At 39.8% G+C, this 19,576-nt stretch overlaps 1 protein-coding gene across 6 annotated transcripts in view; it reads left to right on the top strand.

Moving 5' to 3' along the window:
- The window catches only part of LOC311059735 (uncharacterized protein), a 46,398-nt gene extending 27,135 nt beyond the window's left edge, over positions 1-19,263 (top strand). For 3 of the 6 annotated variants that reach the window (XM_084077775.1, XM_084077773.1, XM_084077776.1), the window contains 6 exons: positions 1,185-1,268; positions 2,730-2,765; positions 3,021-3,113; positions 3,329-3,484; positions 8,918-9,022; positions 9,735-19,263. In XM_084077775.1, coding sequence (XP_083933901.1) covers positions 1,185-1,268; positions 2,730-2,765; positions 3,021-3,113; positions 3,329-3,484; positions 8,918-9,022; positions 9,735-9,830 — 570 coding nt within the window. In that variant the 3' untranslated portion in view covers positions 9,831-19,263. Of the gene's footprint in view, positions 1-1,184; positions 1,269-2,729; positions 2,766-3,020; positions 3,114-3,328; positions 3,613-3,682; positions 5,842-8,917; positions 9,023-9,734 lie in introns of those variants that run through there. The other 3 variants (XR_014602194.1, XM_084077774.1, XR_014602195.1) reach the window with 3 other exon arrangements.
- Positions 19,264-19,576: the final 313 nt, after the last annotated feature.

Below are 19,576 nucleotides of genomic sequence, written 5' to 3'. Positions count from 1 at the left end.
CCGTCGTATATGACGATGTCACACCAAAAATAGCCGATCTACAAGCTCGGTGTAGAGCTTTTTTTTTTCGGCGTGCGACATCATCGTACAACAAAATATAAGTCTGGCTTTGGCCAGTCTAGTATCATCTGAAGCTGTAATCTTTCAATTAAATACTCCACCTACTCCACCCAAACGGAGAGGGTAATGTTATCGTCTGGTGTGTCTGTCTGCCCTGTCTGTTTGACAGGAAACAGACAGGCTACAGCTTTACTGCAGCTTTGCACAGAATGACGTGAAACTGTCAGGAAAAGTGGGCAACAGTCCCTAGAATATATATAGCCTGAAACTCAGACAGAATTTCCATTTTGTTTTACTTCATTATTCAGTCTGAAATTTCTCCCCATTTTAGTCGTTTTCTGAGATGGGTGTTCCTGAAGAGGGAGTGATGTCATTGTCAAGCTACATTGGTCAGCTGGCTTGCTAACTAATTGTTAAAATATGTCGGTCAATAAAGTGAAAACCTGTAATTTGTGTAAAGAAAATCAAGGGGCGATTGGTATAGTTTGTTATTCCTTGGATTCTATTGGTAGCTACATTGATACAACAATCGTTGTTTTGAAATGTCTGGCACAGTTGTATTACGTCATCCCATCCAAAGGACACTGAGAAAATGTGACAGGTGCTACTCCTGTCAGATTGACAGGATCGCCTGACAAGCGGGCACTATCCCGTGAAACTGTCGTGTTCATGCTTGTCTCACACTCACACACACACACACACACACACACACACACACACACACACACACACTCACTCACACACACACACATCCACCTGCTGCCAGAGTTGACAAGTGTTGAACAGTTTTGTATATGCGATGCGTAGAAATGCATCTATTCACAAGAGGAGCGCAGTGCGACCCCCTGGATATTAGCATGCAGGACTAGTGTCACTGTCTCTGTGAAACGACCATAACCACCACTTAAACACTCTTCACTTTGTAAACTTGACCTGAGTTGGCTCTGTACTTGATCCGCTCCTTTTTCCGTCTACACCAAATGTCGTCGCCAAAAACAGACAATCTACAAGCTCACAACGCGTTGCGTCGCGACGAGCTTGTGGTGTTTGGTTCACTTACATGACCAAATACTAAAACCAGCTGTCTACCTGCTCTCTCTCTCTCTCTGTCTCTCTCTCAACAGAGCAGTCCGGAGATGGTGCACCCCGATCCTCATGGCCCTGGTGGGCCTCCACCCGACTACAACACTCCTGGAGGACCCGGAGCGGTAAGGGGTCGGGGGGGGGTGAGGGTTGAGGAAAGGTGAAATGGTACAGCACTGAGAAGGATGGATAGTAGCAATAGATGTGAGGAAAGAAGGGCCTCAAGAGGTGTGTGGGGGATAGGGAGAGATTTAGTTTGGGAGAGGAAGAGGGATAGACAGAGCGAGAGACGATGGCCCTCGTCTATCAATCTAATGTAGAAACCAGTGCAGATACGAACCGCAGGAATCATCTCACGACAGGATTCACGTGTGATTTGTGAAACGGTCATGTCTCACCAATCACAGTGTAAGAAAGGTTGGGTGTTGATAAATGTTTACAACATGCAAAAGCGGAATACGGTCAAGAAAAGAAAATTCTCTCGAATCGAACCAACTAAAAAGTGTCATCAAAGGAAGTCAGAATAATGCAATCTGGAAAATGTATGGATGCTTTCAACCACAGCGGAGAAAGTAAATAGCTAACTTCTAGCCATCATTAAAAGAGATAAACGAAAGCCTGGAAACTCAAGAAGGACATGCTTTAAGAGACGTCACGGCTCCATGAAAAGATTCCTGCGATCCCACAAAATCATAGAGGTTTTAATAGAGCCACATTTTCCATTTTGGAGATCTGATGACTGTCAAAAGCTCTTTTTTAAATTCAGGTAGTTGACTGATTGTTTTTAATTTCTCCATTGCTCCATTTTAGTTTATTGTAATTATGTCAACTGTTAATCCCGTAATAACTATTATGGGATATATAATACTGTATGTAAATATATCGACGTAGTCCTTTATTTTGACATAGGTCACATCTTTTTTAAGTGAATATGTGGCTTCATGTTTAGATAAAATTAAATTAAGTCTACACACTGGCAAAATAAGCTCCACTTTTTATTGCTTGATCTCACACACAGATCTTCATTAGGAAATTAGATTCAATTCAATTCCTGATGAAGATCCTCGTGTGATCGAAATCAAGCAATAAATAGTTCAGCTTATTTTGCAAGTGTGCAGACTTGCACCTAGGCACTTGGATGTGCATGCACTATCCTTTCCATGCATAATGTTTAGATGCCTGTCAGATTCTCTGACTATGCTGCACCGCAAGTCCACGCTGACACACAAATATTTGCGCGCTTGACGTGAGATTTGGTCGTCGCCGCTCGTCGGCTACGCTCAGGTCAAAACGCCGACAGATTGATGGATGCCGAGCATTGCATTGAGATGACCGCACAGCCTCCCACGCAGGCTCGTTTCAGAAATGAGGGCGAGAGAGAGAGATTGAGATTGAGAGACAGAGAGAGAATGTGTAGGAGTGGAAGGCATGAGATCAACGGGGCATGATGGTGAGGGAGAAAAGGGAAGGAGGGGTTGATAAATGCATGGACAATGTGTTGTGTTTATGATTGAAACACACTGATTGAGGTTACAATATGGATAAATGGAATCATTCATCTTGCTGCTGTTTCTCTCTGTTTATAGATGTACTACCATGGAGGCCCTGACCCTAACGTAACGGTATGACATGCATAATAGTGAAAAATTGGTGTGTGTGTATCCCATAGTTTCAATGTGGAGATTGTTTTTTTGATAGTCATTGTTTATAGACTGATGCTAGGTTCTGTTTTACCTGTGATCCTAGTTTCTCGAGGCACTACACTGTCTCTCTGCATCATGTGATTACCTTGCTTATCGCTGGATAAGTGCATCTGCTAAATGCCTAGATTGTAAAGTGTGTGTGTGTGTGTGTGTGTGTGTGTGTGTGTTATACAGGGTCCTATGGTGCACCCTCCCCCAGGTGGGGGTCCTATGGTACAGCCTCCCCCAGGTGGACAGGGACAGTGGAATGGCCCACCCCCCAGCCCGGTTAGTAACGCTGTAGCGTCTCGGTTTCCTAATGTTATCTATCTGTTGGCCGTCTGTCTGTCTGTCTGTCTGTCTGTCTGTCTGTCTGTCTGTCTGTCTGTCTGTCTGTGTTATCTATCTACAACGTGGAAGGGCAAATGATGATACCTTTTTAGATGTAATTATGACTTCTGTATGACAAACCTCTCTCTATCTCTGTGTCGTTGTCTTTGTAGGGCTTCAACCCCGCCTATCCCCCCCAGAACCCCGGCTACCCCCCTAGCGGTCCGGCCATGTACGCCCCTGCCCAGCCTCCGCAGTGGAACGGTCCACCACAAGGCCAGTACGGCCCACCACCTGGCCAGTACGGCCCTGGGCCTGGTGCTCCAATGGTATAGTCCAGTGATTCTCAACCCTTTTTTTTTTCATTTCAAGGACCCCCAGTTTGATAAGCACTAGGCCACGGACCCCCATTTGATTTGTCATCTCTGGGTCCCCAATGTACATGTAAAATTATAAAGTTAATTAAACTCTGAGAGCGTACAAATGGAACCAAATGGACCCTTATGGGTCCATTTGTACGCTCTCAGAGTTAAGCGACGTTCACACAGCACAAGAACTATACATATCTCGTTTAAAAAATCGTGAAAGAAAAAAACTGGATGGCAGAGTCCATACCTTAGGCTTAGACTGTAAAACAATATGGACAAAGGGAGACGCATTGTTTCTCCACAGACCGTTTTAAGGCCACTTTTTCGGCAAATTCAAATCCGCCATATTTGAACTTCCGGTCCCGAAAAGAAACTGGAAATGACTGCTATTGGCTGCAACCACAGCAAGGGCGGGTCTTCACTCGGTAGAACCAGTAGAAAGCCTAGAAACATACCCCAATTTAATAAAAAATGATGGGACCATAATTTACTAAACACATATCATGGTAATTGAAAGAAGACTTTAAACTAGCGACTGAAAGCGTAACGTATTTATGACTATGTTTATTAAGGTAATAAAATAAAGTGTAAAATCCGGCCAAAATCCCATTCGCTTGAATAGAGGGTTATTGTTTCTGCAGCCAGCAGTGGGGAAATCAAGGGGGAAATAGTGAAACTAGCGGCCATTCATATGAACTGTCACTTCCTATATGGCTTCAATTTAAAAACCGGATGCTTGCAGCCTGGTCCATACCACAACTACAACGACCAGTTGCCAGATGTACGATAATTATTGTATTTGTACGATAATTTTACCCTCTGTACGATGTACGATCAATAATTCCAAAAATGGCCAAATATACGATAATTTCACCATATCACAAAAAAAGTGTGTGAATTTACTAAGGGGGCGTTCACAGCATATGTGATGCATTATTGTCATGTAGGAGTCTCAAACAAGATAGTTTATTCACTAAATACGCAATTATTTGTGAAATTACATATTTACACGTGTGATTTCTCTTTTTTGGCTGTGTACGATAGTTTTCTTTCAAATATAAGATCATTTTAAGCCTCCGGTACGATAACTCAACATTTCCCATCTGTCAACACTGAACGACAATGATACTGACACTGACAGCCAGTCAAAATCCACCAGCAGGACAACTGCGATGCAGTCGGTCTTACTCACTATCAGAATCAGTGGTAGTTTTATTATGAACGGAGATGAGCAGGCATTACCTCAGACAGCCTACAACTATCTCACCTCCTTCATGATTAATGATCAGAGTCAGATTATCCATAATATCCAGCATGTGTCTTTCAGTACCACAGAGGCGGAGATCTCTCCCTCTTGCTCTCTCTGTCTCTGTGTGTGTGTGTGTGTGTGTGTAGGCTGCGACACAGCTGGACTGCACACTTTGTTTACAGAACTTTATCGTTCATCAGTGTGGACACTCCCATAATTATCGTTATAGCTATAGTTTTAGTCAGTGGTGGAAAAAGTACTCAAATGTTTTACTTAAGCAAAAGTATCAATACTGCAATGTAGAACTACTCTGTAAGAAGTAAAAGACCGGAATCCAAAATTGACTTGAGTACAAGCACAAAAGTATTGGTTTCAAAATGTACTTAAAATACCAAAAGTAAAAGTACTGTTTTGTTTGTTTGAAAATAGCATATCTACAAGCTCACAACGAGCTCGTAGATCGGCTATTTTCAAATAGCCTAGGTATAAAATAGGGCTGAAGTGGTTAATGTATGTTTTATAATGTAATAATTTATATCTGCAAAGTAACTAACTAAAGTTTTCAAATACTTGTAGTGGAGTAAAAGTACAATGTTAAATTTACAAAGTAGAAGTAAAAGTATAGACAATTGGAAATACTCCAGTGAAGTAATAGTGCCTCAAAATTGTACTAAAAGTACAGTATTGGTCCGACGTTTAGAAACAGCGTTCTAGTCCAGTTCTCTGACTTAATTAACGGGGAATCCTAACCACTTTTTAATCCTGTTCTTACCAATAACCTTGTGCTACCATGGTTTGTTGACTATGTTTTTCAAAGTATATCATCTGTTTTGTAGTTATTGAGGAAACGATTCAATGGTACATGTAAATCACTGTGGCATTTATGTCTCGTGGTCATTTCTGTTTCTGTTCTGTTTCTATCGCCTCTGCTGTTTTTCTCCTAATTCTTCAATACGTTGTTTTATTCTCTCTACTGGACATTTTTACACCATGTTGTGGTTGGCTGAAGGTTCTTTTAAACTTGTGTTACAATGTCTGTTTTAAAAATTCATAAAAGGATTCCATGACATTTTGAATTTAAGAATTCCCTGTTTTACTTACGACTTTACATATATAGTCACGTGTCCCAATGTAGAAATGCCTAGATCAATACTCAATCTATTTATTTATGTCATTATGGCAATGAAGCGATTACAGTTTTAATTGTAATTGCAGTGCAGCTTACAAACACAAGATCAGAATAAGCAGAGTAAGCATTAACTCTATTTAATAAACAAATAATCACAAATAGAGTGCAGAGCAAACCATGTAGTGCCTCAAAGAAACTAGGATACCAGGCTAAACAGTGAACCTAGCATCTGTCTAAACAGCATGCATCTAAAAAGAAAAAAAACTTCTGTACAATTGAAATTATAATTGTTTAAATCCCAGCTCAACAGGGATGGTTCATTTTAATGATGCTGATACCGCTTTTGAGACTGCTCAACGATCTGTGTCCTCATTGATGCTATCACTGTTTCTATTATTTGGTGGAATATAGTACATTTACAGAACTGGTATTGCTCTTATTACTTGACTATTATTAGTCTGTGACATTTAACTAGCCTTCAATAAACACTACTGATGCTGGACATTTATTTTGAAAAGGAATACACAGAGCCCTAACATCTAAATATGAGAATAGTAAAATAACATAAATGCCCATCAAATTACTATGTGGATGTATGGACTCATGAGCTGGGGTGAGGTGACCACCATCATAATGAATGAAGTTGGCGATTTATTTTGGGGATTACTATCAATTGGATTATAATTGTCAATGAACGGGACTTGCTACGAAGTTGGGGTGCGCGCCCCATGCGTACCTTTGGGTGGAGGAAGATGATTGTCCTGCACCCACAACGGCAGCCAGAGTTGGTGGTGTTCCGACTTGAAGACAGCCGAAGGTACTGCATGATACGCAGCGTTGGGGTGCTTTAGCTTTGGCGCTTACAAGAATTTAACCTAGAACTTGAATGGCATTTCGCTTCCGCCTTATCTGTGACTTTGGTGAAATGTAGCCACGCCTTTGACCGCTTTGCACATTCAGACATCCTAGCAAGCAACCAACTGACCAAACGAGAAATGAAGTGAACAAGGGTGTGAGGAAATTAAATTATTCTTCTTTGTTTAGTTTAATGACCTTTGTCGGGCAATTCAATTGAATTTAAAGAACGTAATCGTAGACAATCGATATGTTTGTTCACAAGTGATTTGATTAAAATGACATGACTCTCGTCTCTCAAGACATAACGTTACATGCAAAGGATGCAGTATTGTTAAGCTCGGGTGTCAAGTCATTTCTGTGAAAGTGGGTCTCGACCCCTATCCCTAAATATGAACGCTTACTGGATCGACTGCTCCACCTTTGCTATCGACGGATACAAGTCGACTGGAACATTCCTATGTGGTGTTAGCCACAATAAATAGTAACGCTTCAGCTTGCAGCTAGCTAACTAATAAGGTGTTTCTGAGGTTACTAAAGCACACATGTATTATGTTTTTAAATTCAAAATGTCATGATGTCCTAACAATGCCTAAGAGGCCACCTTGATGCTACACAGTTAAGCTCCTTTGCATGGCAGCTTTACTAATGCTACTATTGTCTATCCCATTCAACCAGTACTACCCAGGAGTGCCTATGGTATGTTTCTACACAAGCAGACTCTACTTGTAGACGTGTCATAAACGGTAGTCTGTCATATAATGTCCTCATCTTATATGTACATCAATGTTTGGTTAGTGCAGTGTTTAGTAGTTTTGTTTTGTAGTCTTTTGTAGTTGTGTAGTTTCTCCTGAAGAGAACATTTTCAGGTTTCAGGTTCTTTTTTGTATTTCGAGAATAAAGTCAAAAGTAGAATTCAAGAAAAAAAAAAGGTTACATTTTACATTTATATCAAACACTGATAACCATTTGCCGCAACTTTCAAAGTTGCAAATTCATTGCAGTTACGACTTTATTCTCAAAATCCAAAAGCACATTTTCATCTATTTCTATTCTCATTCGCTTTCATTTCTCATTCCTCATCCAGTAATTGACGGCCGAAGCCACATGCATCACAGCGTCAAACGTGTCCTGTGGTTCTGTTCAGTTATGCTCACCCAGCAGCACAGAATGTCACCTTTGTTTATTTAACATTTAACTTTCAATTTTCAAAACACATTCTCACTCCCAGCTCGTCAAACAGTACCTGTATGTTGACACTTGGTCAAGGTTCCTTTCATGTCCAATGCTTACGACAGCCTTTTTGCGTACCATGTTTGCGGCTAATAACCGTTGCCACACTATTGGTATGCAAAGAGGACGTCCGAAGCAGACTCAAGCACGACTAGGCACACTCAAGCGAGGTGCCAGCCGTGCTGACTCTCTTTATTTTGAAACTAAACATCTGTTTAGTTGGACAGATAGATTGAAAGAGGAAGCTTTGTTTTAATTGGTGTAGTAATTGTAAAGTTAGCATTATGTAGCATGCCCATGCATGATAGGATAGGATTGGTTTTGAGGGGATTAACGTTTTAATTTCCCAGTCAGTCAAACTCTGTGTGTGCACTTTAAAGGTATCGCATGTTGAACGGTGAGCTTAGCCTTGCTTAACTCAATTCACTGACGTCTATGGGATCAAATAGAAGCTCCTCTCAAAAGTAGGAAAATAGACGTTTTCCAAAGCTAGGGTTGATAATTTTACTCCACCTCCCGGGCGGTGCTGCATTATTTTAATACTAAGAGGACTTTTGGGTTTAGCTTAATTTTTTCAGATTAGGCTAAAGTGAACTAATTTAACTAAACAAAATGTCATTGTCCTCCATATATATTGTTGAAGGTTATATTAATAAAATGTAGGTAGGTGAATGATAAAAAAGGAAATAATACAAGCTTTTTAAAAAGTGTTTGTTTACCTCACAACGGTGCTTCTGTTTTCATTGGCGAGGGTACAATGCTGCAAACTGCATGAGTGCTGCCTTATAGGCATGAGTCGGGGAAATAGGAACCTTATGGTTCTAATTTCCCGGGTGTTGTGGAGGGAAGTGTGAAATCTAGTGGCTGAATGCTGTCTGTAGCACCTTTTTAATATCTGTGTGTGCGTGTGCTTGTGTGTGTGTTTTAGCAGGCAGCTCCAATGCAGTACAGCGCTCCCCCTCCTACAGCCAGTGAACCTGTCAAAATGGACAATATCCCCTCCCCCACTGATCCTCTGCTCAGCGCCCCCCAGGTACAGTACATCAACACTAGGGCTGGGCCATGTGACTTCAAAAATCAATATCACCATTATTTCAAACGCTTTGCCTCGATTACGATTAATGAACGATTTATTTTAACGATATATATATATATATATATATATATATATATATATATATATATATATATATATATATATATATATATATATATATATATATATATACATATATATACAGTAAACATGTATATATATATATATATGAATTTATTATTATTTTCTTTCATTTCTTTTTTTCAGTTTTTACCTACACAAGTAGGATTAAGTCAGTTATTGGTAGATCTATTTTCTCAGCCCTAACCAACACCATGGACCACCTCTTCAAATGACTTTGGCCCAGCAACCCTGATATGAAATGATGTTTTGTTTTAAACTAAATTGAGCAATGTCAAAGTGGTGATATAGAAAGTCGTTACGCTTTTTGTATTGCAATGATGTCAAATGAATTGAATTATAGTGGAAGTAAACTGTTTGTCTGGGGACCCCCGGGGCCCCTGGGGGTTCCTGCACACCCCACTTTGAAAACCACAGTTTGAGACTCTGTCTCTGTCTCGCTCTCTCGCTCTCTCTCTGTCTCTCTCTCTCTCTCTCTCTCTCTCTCTCTCTCTCTCTCTCTCTCTATGTCTCTGTCTCTGTCTCTGTCTCTCTCTCTCTCTCTCTCTCTATCTGTCTCTCTGTACAGCCGGATGGGTCAGCAGCTTCTCCTGCTGCCCCCACAGATGATGCCTACAAGTTCCAAATCGACTCTGCGAAGGACTCCACCACCAACTTCCTTTAAGGGTGGGGTTTCCATTGTACCAGCCTCCTCTGTGTCCCTCCCCCTTTCAACTGGGCTGTGGTCATGTTGCCTCCCTACTAGGAAGCGTACGTCTCTGTTCCATCGCGGGAGGCAACATGGCGAGAGTGAAGGCAGTTGGTAGCATTTCTAACGGCCTTGTTTCCTTCATCTCCTCGCCTTGCACTGTGTTCCAAGCCTCATGTAAGTGGCGATTTAATGGGTTTCTGCTCTGGAGTCCAAAACAAACGGGATTCTCAAGCCTAAGTCCTGATAAATGGGCTGTAATTGCCAGTTTTTGGCTATTGGGTCATGAGTAGAGGATTTTTCAGCGGATCAAACCAATTGGTTTACAACAGATTTTAGTTTTAGGACTGTGGGGGCCAACGAGTAAAAGGTAGAGCATTACTAGTCTTATAGGAATACTTCACCCAAAAAGGAAGTTTTTCCTATAAATACATTCTTGTTTTCGTCGCATATTCCTGAGCCTATAATTCAATATTTGCGTTGTCTGCTGCGGTAGGAGACCAATGCAAAACTATTTAAAATAATAATATAAACTCCAAAACAACTCTCACAGTGTAATCACTGATGATTTAGGTTCAAAGAGAATGTTTTAAATATGGTTTTGCTTTACATATGGTCGTGCTCTTGTTTAGATTGGTCTCCTATTAACTTAAATAAGTCAAATATTGTATTATTGGCTCAGGAATGCAAGAAAAACTTCATGAATTCAAGGCTTCATGGGGTGAGTAATTTATATATTTTTTGGGTGCAGTATTCCTTTAAAGTCATTAACGTTGACTCTAAATCTGTAAGTATATGAGTAGTTGAGTAATTATTTGGGGTTTGGGGTGCTTAAGTTCTTTACACGCTAGGAGCGTTACGAATAAACAATACAAGAAATGTTATCAAACTATTCATAATATGAATAGTCGATGCCTCAATCATACAGGTTGAGGCCTTTATTCACGGTGAAAATCGACCTCATTCCGAATAAGAATTTTGTCACTTTATCGTCTCGTAATATATATATATATTTTTTTCTGGCGAATTATCACCTGGAAAAAATGCACCCGGTGCGTAAGGACCTTTTGTTAAGGCGGCTGCATATATAGTGGTAATTGCAACAATGTCTGAACAAATTTACAATCAAGATGTTGGCACATCTACAGTGTAGTGTCCATCCGGTACGCCGTCCACTTCAAATAACTTTATTTACATTGATGACCAGTAGTCTTTAGACCAGGGTAGATTTCTCAGTGGAACAGTAGGGAGAGCACCTCCAACCACTGCAGATGTTTTAGTTGTATTGTGTTATCATACAGATTGGTTAAAATAATGTTTTATGTATTAAAATAAGTCCAAGATTATAAAAGAGAAGTTGAAGTCTAGCTTCAAATCAATCCAACTTCAAATTAAACCAAGAGCGATGCTTTCTACGCTGCTTGGGAACAGCATAGAAATTCCTCCTTGCACACGCATAGCATACAGCCGCCTTAACAGTAGAGGCAAGGAGACAAAGGAAAGAAGGCCCATTGTGTACGTGTGTGGAAGTGGATTTGAAGCTGCACATGTGTAGGGAATTAAATATTTTGTTACTAATGTCAGACAGTGACATCATAATGGATCAAGCCTGGGTTCAGTAAGCCATCAGTTCGGTCAATTCAGGGATTTTGTCATATTCAAATTGTGAAGAAAAAAAGATTGAAACAGAATTCTCAGTTGATAGCAAATGAGTTCTAGTTTTCTATCCTGAGTTGACTGAACTGATGCTGAACTGTCTGCGTCGCTTGTTGTGACTTGTCTTTGACCCATCGAGTTCTCTCTCCTCCTTGGCCCCTTCTTAAAACACTGATGGTTAAAGAGAAGTCACTCTTTTGGAATATGTCTGTTTCACAGGTTTGCAGTGCAAAGGAAAAATTAAGAGGTCAAAAAATGTACTTGAGTTTTAACGCACACGTTAAGTGTCCAAGGGTAAGACCAATGGAACAAACACCTTTGGGGAACAAGGCAATGAAAGCCACTTCATAGGTCAATAGTAGTGTTGTATACGATTGCTCAGCCTTACACTGTTTTTATAATCTCAACCGTCAGAATGGTATCAAAACAAACGCTGCCTCTTAGGGTGGCTTCACGCCTCCTAACTTAAAGCAAAAAAAAGTCACTCTTCCAGAGTCCCTCAAATGTGTGTCCTTATAGTATATACATACTGTACAATATATAGACAAAATGTACTCATTGTGGCAAAAACTTAAGCATCTCGGGTTGTTCTGTGGGACATTTCAAGGACAGCCGTCTACACCGTCGGAGTTCTGACCGTGTCAGAAATGTTGGGCCGTGTTTTTGCATTGTGGCCGGTGCTACAGCGATAGTCAATGCTAGACTGTTATATAACAGCTAGCGACATGTTAATAATAAAGGGTAGGTCATTGTCTAACAGAAAATGATATCAGTACCAAGAAAATGACAATTTTACAGGGTTCATCACTTACTATGTAGTCTTACGTACAAAATGTTTTGTGAGAAATGGCTGCAGATATTACCAGCTCCCTATGGAGAATTGGCCTCTTCTACCAAGCCAAGAGACCGCTTCCAAGTTTTCCTGCGTTTTCCTGCGTTTTCCTTCTTTTTATTTTTTTCCTCAAGGCACTGTACAATGGTGTTAAACAAAAAAGCAAAAATGCCCAGTCGACAAGCATGCAGCGTTGTGAGCTTACAGATCGGTCAATTTTGAAAAAGTTTGAAACTTTTTGAAAATGTTTGCCTATAATGACCAGTGCCCAAAAGCATTTTTCGTCTAGTAGGTCTATAGCAGGGCCGACCCAAGCCTTTTTTGGGTCCCTGGATTGTTGTTTTATGTTATGTAAACAAGTCGGGTTGGCAAACCTCACCAGTGCATAACTAATGAAACACAGACAAGTCACCTATGTATAATGTTTTTTTAATGAATTATCACCCCTTCACTTACACTGTACACTACATATCCATTGAGTAAGATAACGTGTGGTAATGTAAATTAAAATAATGTACATATTTCTTGCTTATAGGGGCTCCTGGTGGCCACAGGTCCATAAGCGACCTCGGCCCAACCCTGGGTCCCATAGTCTCGTTGCACAGTTTGACAGGTACAGTCGGTTCAACTTTCTGACTGAGTGGTTAATAAAACATCTGTTAAACTTTATTCATAGTTCACTCCTCTGAGTTCTCTTGAATGTAATGTAAGCAAGCAGTGACAAGCATTGACAAAATGCTTTTCTTTACCAAAGTCTGGTTTTAACTCATTTTAGCATGTTGAAGTTAATATAGACATAATTAAGCTAGTATCAGGGTATGCAGAAATATTTCTTTAGGCAGCTCAGAATGAGTTTGTATAGAGGTGGGGGCTATTTTAAGCTATGGAGAAAAAAAACATGGATAGACATTATATGCTTCTCAAAACTAATGTTGTAATTCTGTCCAAAAACAGGTTGGTGAAATTACTCAGTGGCCTTGTGTCTTACCCCAAAGTCTGTGTTTCAACATATTGCTGCCTAGGTGTTGTTTAATCAATTAAATATACAAATATATGTTTAACTACAATCTATATATACATATGCTGTCTGGATAATGAGTGATCCACTGACACACTTACACGTTTATCTGTTAATATGCATTATTGATGTCTCCATTGTGATCAGATCTCATTTTGCACTTCGCAAAACAGGCCTTGTGTGGTAGTACTGTAAGTCTGGATATACTGTCAATAGTGTACCAAGTCTCAAAACTCACACGCCCTGGGTCATGATTAAGATTTCCCCTTCAAAAACCTGTTTACTTATTTTTAAATCATGTAATATAAGAACTCTGTTCCTAAAATGAAATGAAATGAGTCTGGGCATTCTGTCAGGGGAAATGTATTCATAAGATGATATTGAGGCAGTATCAAATATTATTAGATACAGTCTGTTTGGAGAAAATTACATTAATTCTGCAACGGTACCTAGAGGTATTGTTGGGCAATACATTACCGGGAGCAAATCACAGTCACTGAACACATCACGCTCTGTTACAAACATTTTGTAACATGTTATCAGTGTGTGTTATAATTTAGTTCTAACACACAATGTTTGATGAAACATCCGAGGACTGACAATGCTACTTTCCCACAGAACAGAAAATCCAATTCAATATGACGTGACACTGATTATGTGCGCCGCTGATTGTTAGGTCATTTAAGCCTGATCATTGCAGTCATTTTCTGTGAGTTAGTGCTTTGTAACTATCTGAGTAAAATGCCTGGATTATTTTGCTTTCTTTTTTAACACAGTTTTTACACAGTATTACATGATTTTTGTATGGGCTTTTTGAATGGGAAAAAGATCTTCGTGACCCAGGAGGCGTTGTTTTGACATCAGGACTTTGGTATAGGTTAAAGTCTAATAATTCATGCTTTGGTATGTAAATGAAGTGTAACCACTTAAGCCCTATATACTTTTTCATATGACGGATAGTGAAAATAGCTGCTCTACAAGCTCATTCTTTGTTTTACGTTTAGAAAATAAAATACAATAAATACATTCACCCACAATCACAAGTTAATTAAATTAATCTTGGAACATGACCGAGTATTTTCTTGCACTTGTCATTCATTGTCAAGTTGGCTCACCTTTGTCTAGCAAGCTTTAGCTTCCAGCATCTGCTTATGTTATGTTAGACTTGAAAGAGTAATGAAACACTAGAGCACTGTTGCACTGACCTCTGTGAAAGTTGAAGGTTTCCACTCTGTTGCACTTGTGACCACTCCCCATTCTGTGATGTCAAAGCATACCAAAGAATATAGGGCATGGCCACACAGTGAGACAGAGTGCAGTGTTTTGTTAGTCAACCTTTCATACATTGGCTAACTTGACAATTTCAGCCACGGTGACAGGAGAGATGAGGTAACGTTGTTTATAAACCATTGACAGTCACTTTCTACCAAATGTGAGCATACTGTATGGATGGCATTTACTCCTGTCTGACTCTGGCTGAGATTCAAGGTCAATGCATGCCAGCCATACCATCCAGGGCATGCTGTGGCACATGCAGTCACATTCTGATCACAATGCTTGTGTGTGTGTGTGCGCACGCACCGCCTTGCCAAGCAAGCTTTGTAGGCTCCAGCGTGACTAATACAAACCCCAACCGAATTCAAATTCACAAGTATACTGTATCTAACCCAAGCCAAGTCAAATACTAGCTACTGGTTGTTAATAACCACTGAAGCCGATCTACATACTTCATTGTATGATGAATCTATAAGCTTGTAGATGAGCTATTTTCTAAAGGTATTTTGAAAATTTCACCCATAATGACATACCCAAAATGGGGATGCCAGGTTAAAAGTGGTTGAGCTATTTCAAAAGTTTAGTATTTCTCAATATCAAGGTGACTTTGGCCATGTTTAGCTATCGATGTCAGTTCTCCTCCAGCGAGTTTAGCAACATTTGCATCATGAGGCAAGGTGCAGCGTAACGTTACCTTCGGTGCGTTCCATGGTGTGTAGGCTATGTATGTCCGTTCTCTGCTAAAATGAGTAAAGTTTCAATTGAGCTTTGGCCTACTTTTGTGTGGGCAGACATGCATACCTTTATGTACAAACAAACCCGGTTCTTTGTCTGATATTCTTTACATGGTTAGCCAGCAGTTGTCTGTGGTAAATATCCTCCTTGTCTTCTAGTTTACAGTTGAAGACCAGTTGGACCAGTTGGTAGAACAGGAGGGGCTGCCTTTGTTAAAACAAAAGTTACCTTAATCGTTTAGTTTAATATACCTCACCTCTCAAATTCCAAGGGCCACTACTGGATAGCTGGACAGCTATGTAGACAGAGCCAGAATGTGACAATGGTATACCTCAGCATTTTTACCTACACATTTCAGCATCGCAGAAATGAGCTTTTAACCATTAATATGAGTTCACTGGCATTTTAAACTGTATGTCATGTGTCACTTTGTCATGGGTCATTTTGCTGTTTAGTCACAGCCCTGTGTGAATAACTCATTTGTCTGTTAACTCACTGAAATCTCTTCTTGTAGGGCAGGTTTACTAAAGCTAATACTGTAACAGAACAAGTGCATTTAAACAATTTAGGGCTGCACAACATTCACACAAAAAAAAAAATATTGTACTATTTTCCCTGAAAATTCTGATGTCAGTCAAATAATTTATTGGATTTAGTTTTAGCTCTTAATAGAATTTTTTTAATAAGCCTTGTTTTGGGCAGCAAATGTTGGGAACAAAAGTCTTTTTGCACTTGAATTGATCCTGCAGTCTGCTCCGTAAACCTTTTTTCCGTTATGCTCTTGAATGGTTGAAGCATATGGTACACATGATGAATTGCTGCGCTTGATTTGATACCATGCTGGGTGGCTAACTTTCAAAAAATATTGCGGAAATTAAATGATCTCTTATTCGCATTAGGTTTTTCATATTGCCTGCCTTGAGTATGAGATGGGTGGTGTGTGTATACAGTACACATTTTGGGGCAATCCAATTGGTTCCGTTAAACGAGGTAATAAGAATGATCTCATACAGTAGCTCATAAACCACAGCCTGTTTAAATGAACCTTCAATGAGTACCTCTCTTAGATACTGTAAGCTTGTCAACTCTGTTCAGTGTCACTACTGTTACTTTACATTCATGTCTATGCTTGTCAACTCTGTTACGTGTCAATCCTGTTGCTCATCTCTGATTTTCCTTCTGTGCTGCTGCCTGGTATGAAGCCTTTTCGTTTGCTGAGATAATTGTTGAACCTGCAACTATGTTGTCCGTCCTTACTGGTGAAACTGGGAATGTTGTATGTTGAGGGTTTTGTTTCTTTTTTGTTTTTTGTTTGTGCACTGCCTTTTGAAGCTATGTAAAAACAATGCCAAGTAGGTTTTAGGAACTATATATTGTGTAATTGTACTTGAGAAACGATGTGTTTGCTTTATATCTAACTTGGAAATATAAATGGAAGATGTTTGCGATACTTTGGTGCTTGGTTGAGCAGGGAGGTTCAACTCAGAGTAGAATCCCACTTCATCATTGCTCACACCAAGTTTTTGGTTGAGTCAAAGAGGCTTCCCCAGGCAGCATATTGTCCCTGTCAGGCAGAAACCTTGTATCTCCATATTTCATCTTTTTATTTATTTTATACTGCAAAAGAGTTTGTAGACAAACATTTTAACCTTAAACAATGAAAAGTATTAAGAGCTTGTGACTAAATACATTGGATCCACTGGAACAGATTCTTGTTTTCCATTTCCTGAAAAGTAACGATTTTGGACATGTACATGGTTTCCACCCGTCAGCAAAGATACCAACTGGCAGCGGTGGCCTAGTGGTTAGAGGGGCGGCCTTGATACCGGAAGGTCCCTAGTTCGATTCCCCAATTCATCACATCAATCATGAATCACCGCTGAATAGCCCTTGAGCAAGGCTTCCATGCAGGGTCCGGCTGGAAACAAGCTTCGTGCTTAGTCCGACACCCTGGGTAAACAACAAACTTTGCTTTGCTTTGATAACTCCAGTACCAAAACAAGTACGGTTAGCGTACAACACTCACCTGTCCAGCCAACCTTCCTGGCTCAACCAAAGACATCAAAGTATTTAAACGTTATTGGTATGAGTTCTCATTTAATATATCTGAAAGCCGGCCTGACTGGAGGCACGCTTGGTTTAGTTTGCTTTGCTTTGCACATTTTGTACTGAAGGACTTTTTTTACAGTAGTTCAGCTATGTCTCGCAACGCGCTTAAAATAAAACGCAGCTCACGTATGTAGTGTTTAAAACAACTGAACGCCTTGACCCAGGTCTGGTGTGTGTGTGTGTGTGACTGTGTGTGTGTGTTGGGGTGTTTCACACCAGTAGGGGCCATTAAGGGGTTTCCAAACTTTTACATCATGTGAACAAGGACCACCAAATTGATTTTTCTGGGATTCTGTCCTAAAAACCTTGATACAGTATGAAAATGAGCTTTGGTTAAACTACAATGTCTAAATGTCATAATGGTACATGATAAATAGATTCATAGTGGTGATATTGAAAATGTGTTATTAGAGTCAGATACTTTTTTTAAATTTGTAACCCCTAATTTGACGACCACTGAGTTATCCGGTGCAGCTGTTATGTAGCATTGTGTTTTGTTGATGAGGAATGCTGTCAATATTAGCCTGGACATACATGTGGATTTTGAACACAAAACCTTGTTGTGGTTGTTGAAACTGAGAAACATATCCGTAATTTGTCCAAATTATATCATCAGAAACAGCTGTGTCACATAGTTAAACAGAAGATTGTATGTGTCTGTTGATCAAGTTCAAAGATATTGCTAAAATGTCACTTAAACAAAACTGAAATGATGTGAATGTATCATTTTTAAACAAACCATTGTGAAGGGGTTCCTTGCTATTAGACAAAAGGGGAACTAAAATAAGTTATTTGGTTGGTGTCCATGAGGGCAACTTGCTAGCCTGTTGTTGTGCAATGCTCCACCACAAGGTGGTGCAGTGGTACTGTAGTAGAGGACTTTGGTGTACTATGAAGAGAATACAAACTGTTTAACCACTTGAACCCCAGCATCCTTATTCTCGGGGTAACATTAGCCAAAAATAGCAAATCTACAAGCTCACAATGCGTTGTGAGCTTGTAGCCTACATCAGCTATTTTGGGAAAAGGTCTTGGTGTAGATGGGGGAGAAAAGTGGTCCAAGTACACTTAACTCCCGTCCGTTTTATTAAGAATAGAGGGTTTAAGTGTGATCAAGTTGATTTTGATAGGGATTTTGGGGCCCTGGGCACTAAAAACGGATTCATATTTTACCCAATGATAGAATTTAGAGTTTAGGCTGAGGGGTGGGCTTTCTATTGTGCTCTAATACTTTATAGTCCATCATACGCCACAAATAGCTGTTCAACAAGCTCACAACGCGTTGCATGTGCTTGTAGATCAGGTATGTTCGGCGCATGACACCATCATGCGACAAAGTATAAATGAGGCTCTAGGTCAGTGGTTCCCAAACATTTTAGCCCGTGAAATGTGGATGCCTTCCCGGGACCCAAACTAGTGAAAATAGCAGATCTACAAGCTCACAATGAGCTTGTAGATCTGCTATTTTCATTACTTACGGGTTTTTTTTCTTCTTTTTTTTTGGAAATGTTTGAAAACTTTTGAAATAATAATTAAAAACAAAATGTAGGAAACATAAAATGAAGGGATATTTACTGTTAGGGAAGCAGTGCTTTGATGGTGTCAAAGGGGAATGGATGGTCCGTACAGCCCTGCATACAGCCTTGACTGCACCACTGCCACAACCCCCATGTGAACATGGATGTTACATCTACATACCTGTGGAATAGTTCATTTTGTTTTGATTCACTTATCAGATAGTCTTCATAGGTGCACATATCCAAACTTAATAAAAAAAATAAAAACAACACTTACTTTTTTGTTTTTGCTTGTGTGTGGGAATTCTGATAGTAAGCATTGCTAGAGTGTTTGTTCAGTAATGGGGGTTTCACCGTCTCTCCAGCTCCTTAGTGAACAGAAAATACATTTTCAGGGGTCGGGATCCAATCAGGATATTTAGCAGATCCTTTTATCAGCTTCAAATTTAAAGCAGTCCAGTTCCAGTTCTCTCTCTTGAATGGATTCAATTGGAATCCCGACCTAAAACGTATTTTATGTTTATTAAAGAGTTGGAGAGACTGGGTTTTTGTTGTTTGAGAATGGGTGTATTTTCTGTAT

Source organism: Gymnoscopelus microlampas, assembly GCF_963454915.1.
Source record: "Gymnoscopelus microlampas genome assembly, chromosome: 2".
In the NCBI taxonomy this organism is placed as follows: domain Eukaryota; kingdom Metazoa; phylum Chordata; class Actinopteri; order Myctophiformes; family Myctophidae; genus Gymnoscopelus; species Gymnoscopelus microlampas.
Note: the sequence above shows the minus strand (reverse complement) of the source record. Positions and strands in the feature narration are given on the sequence as shown.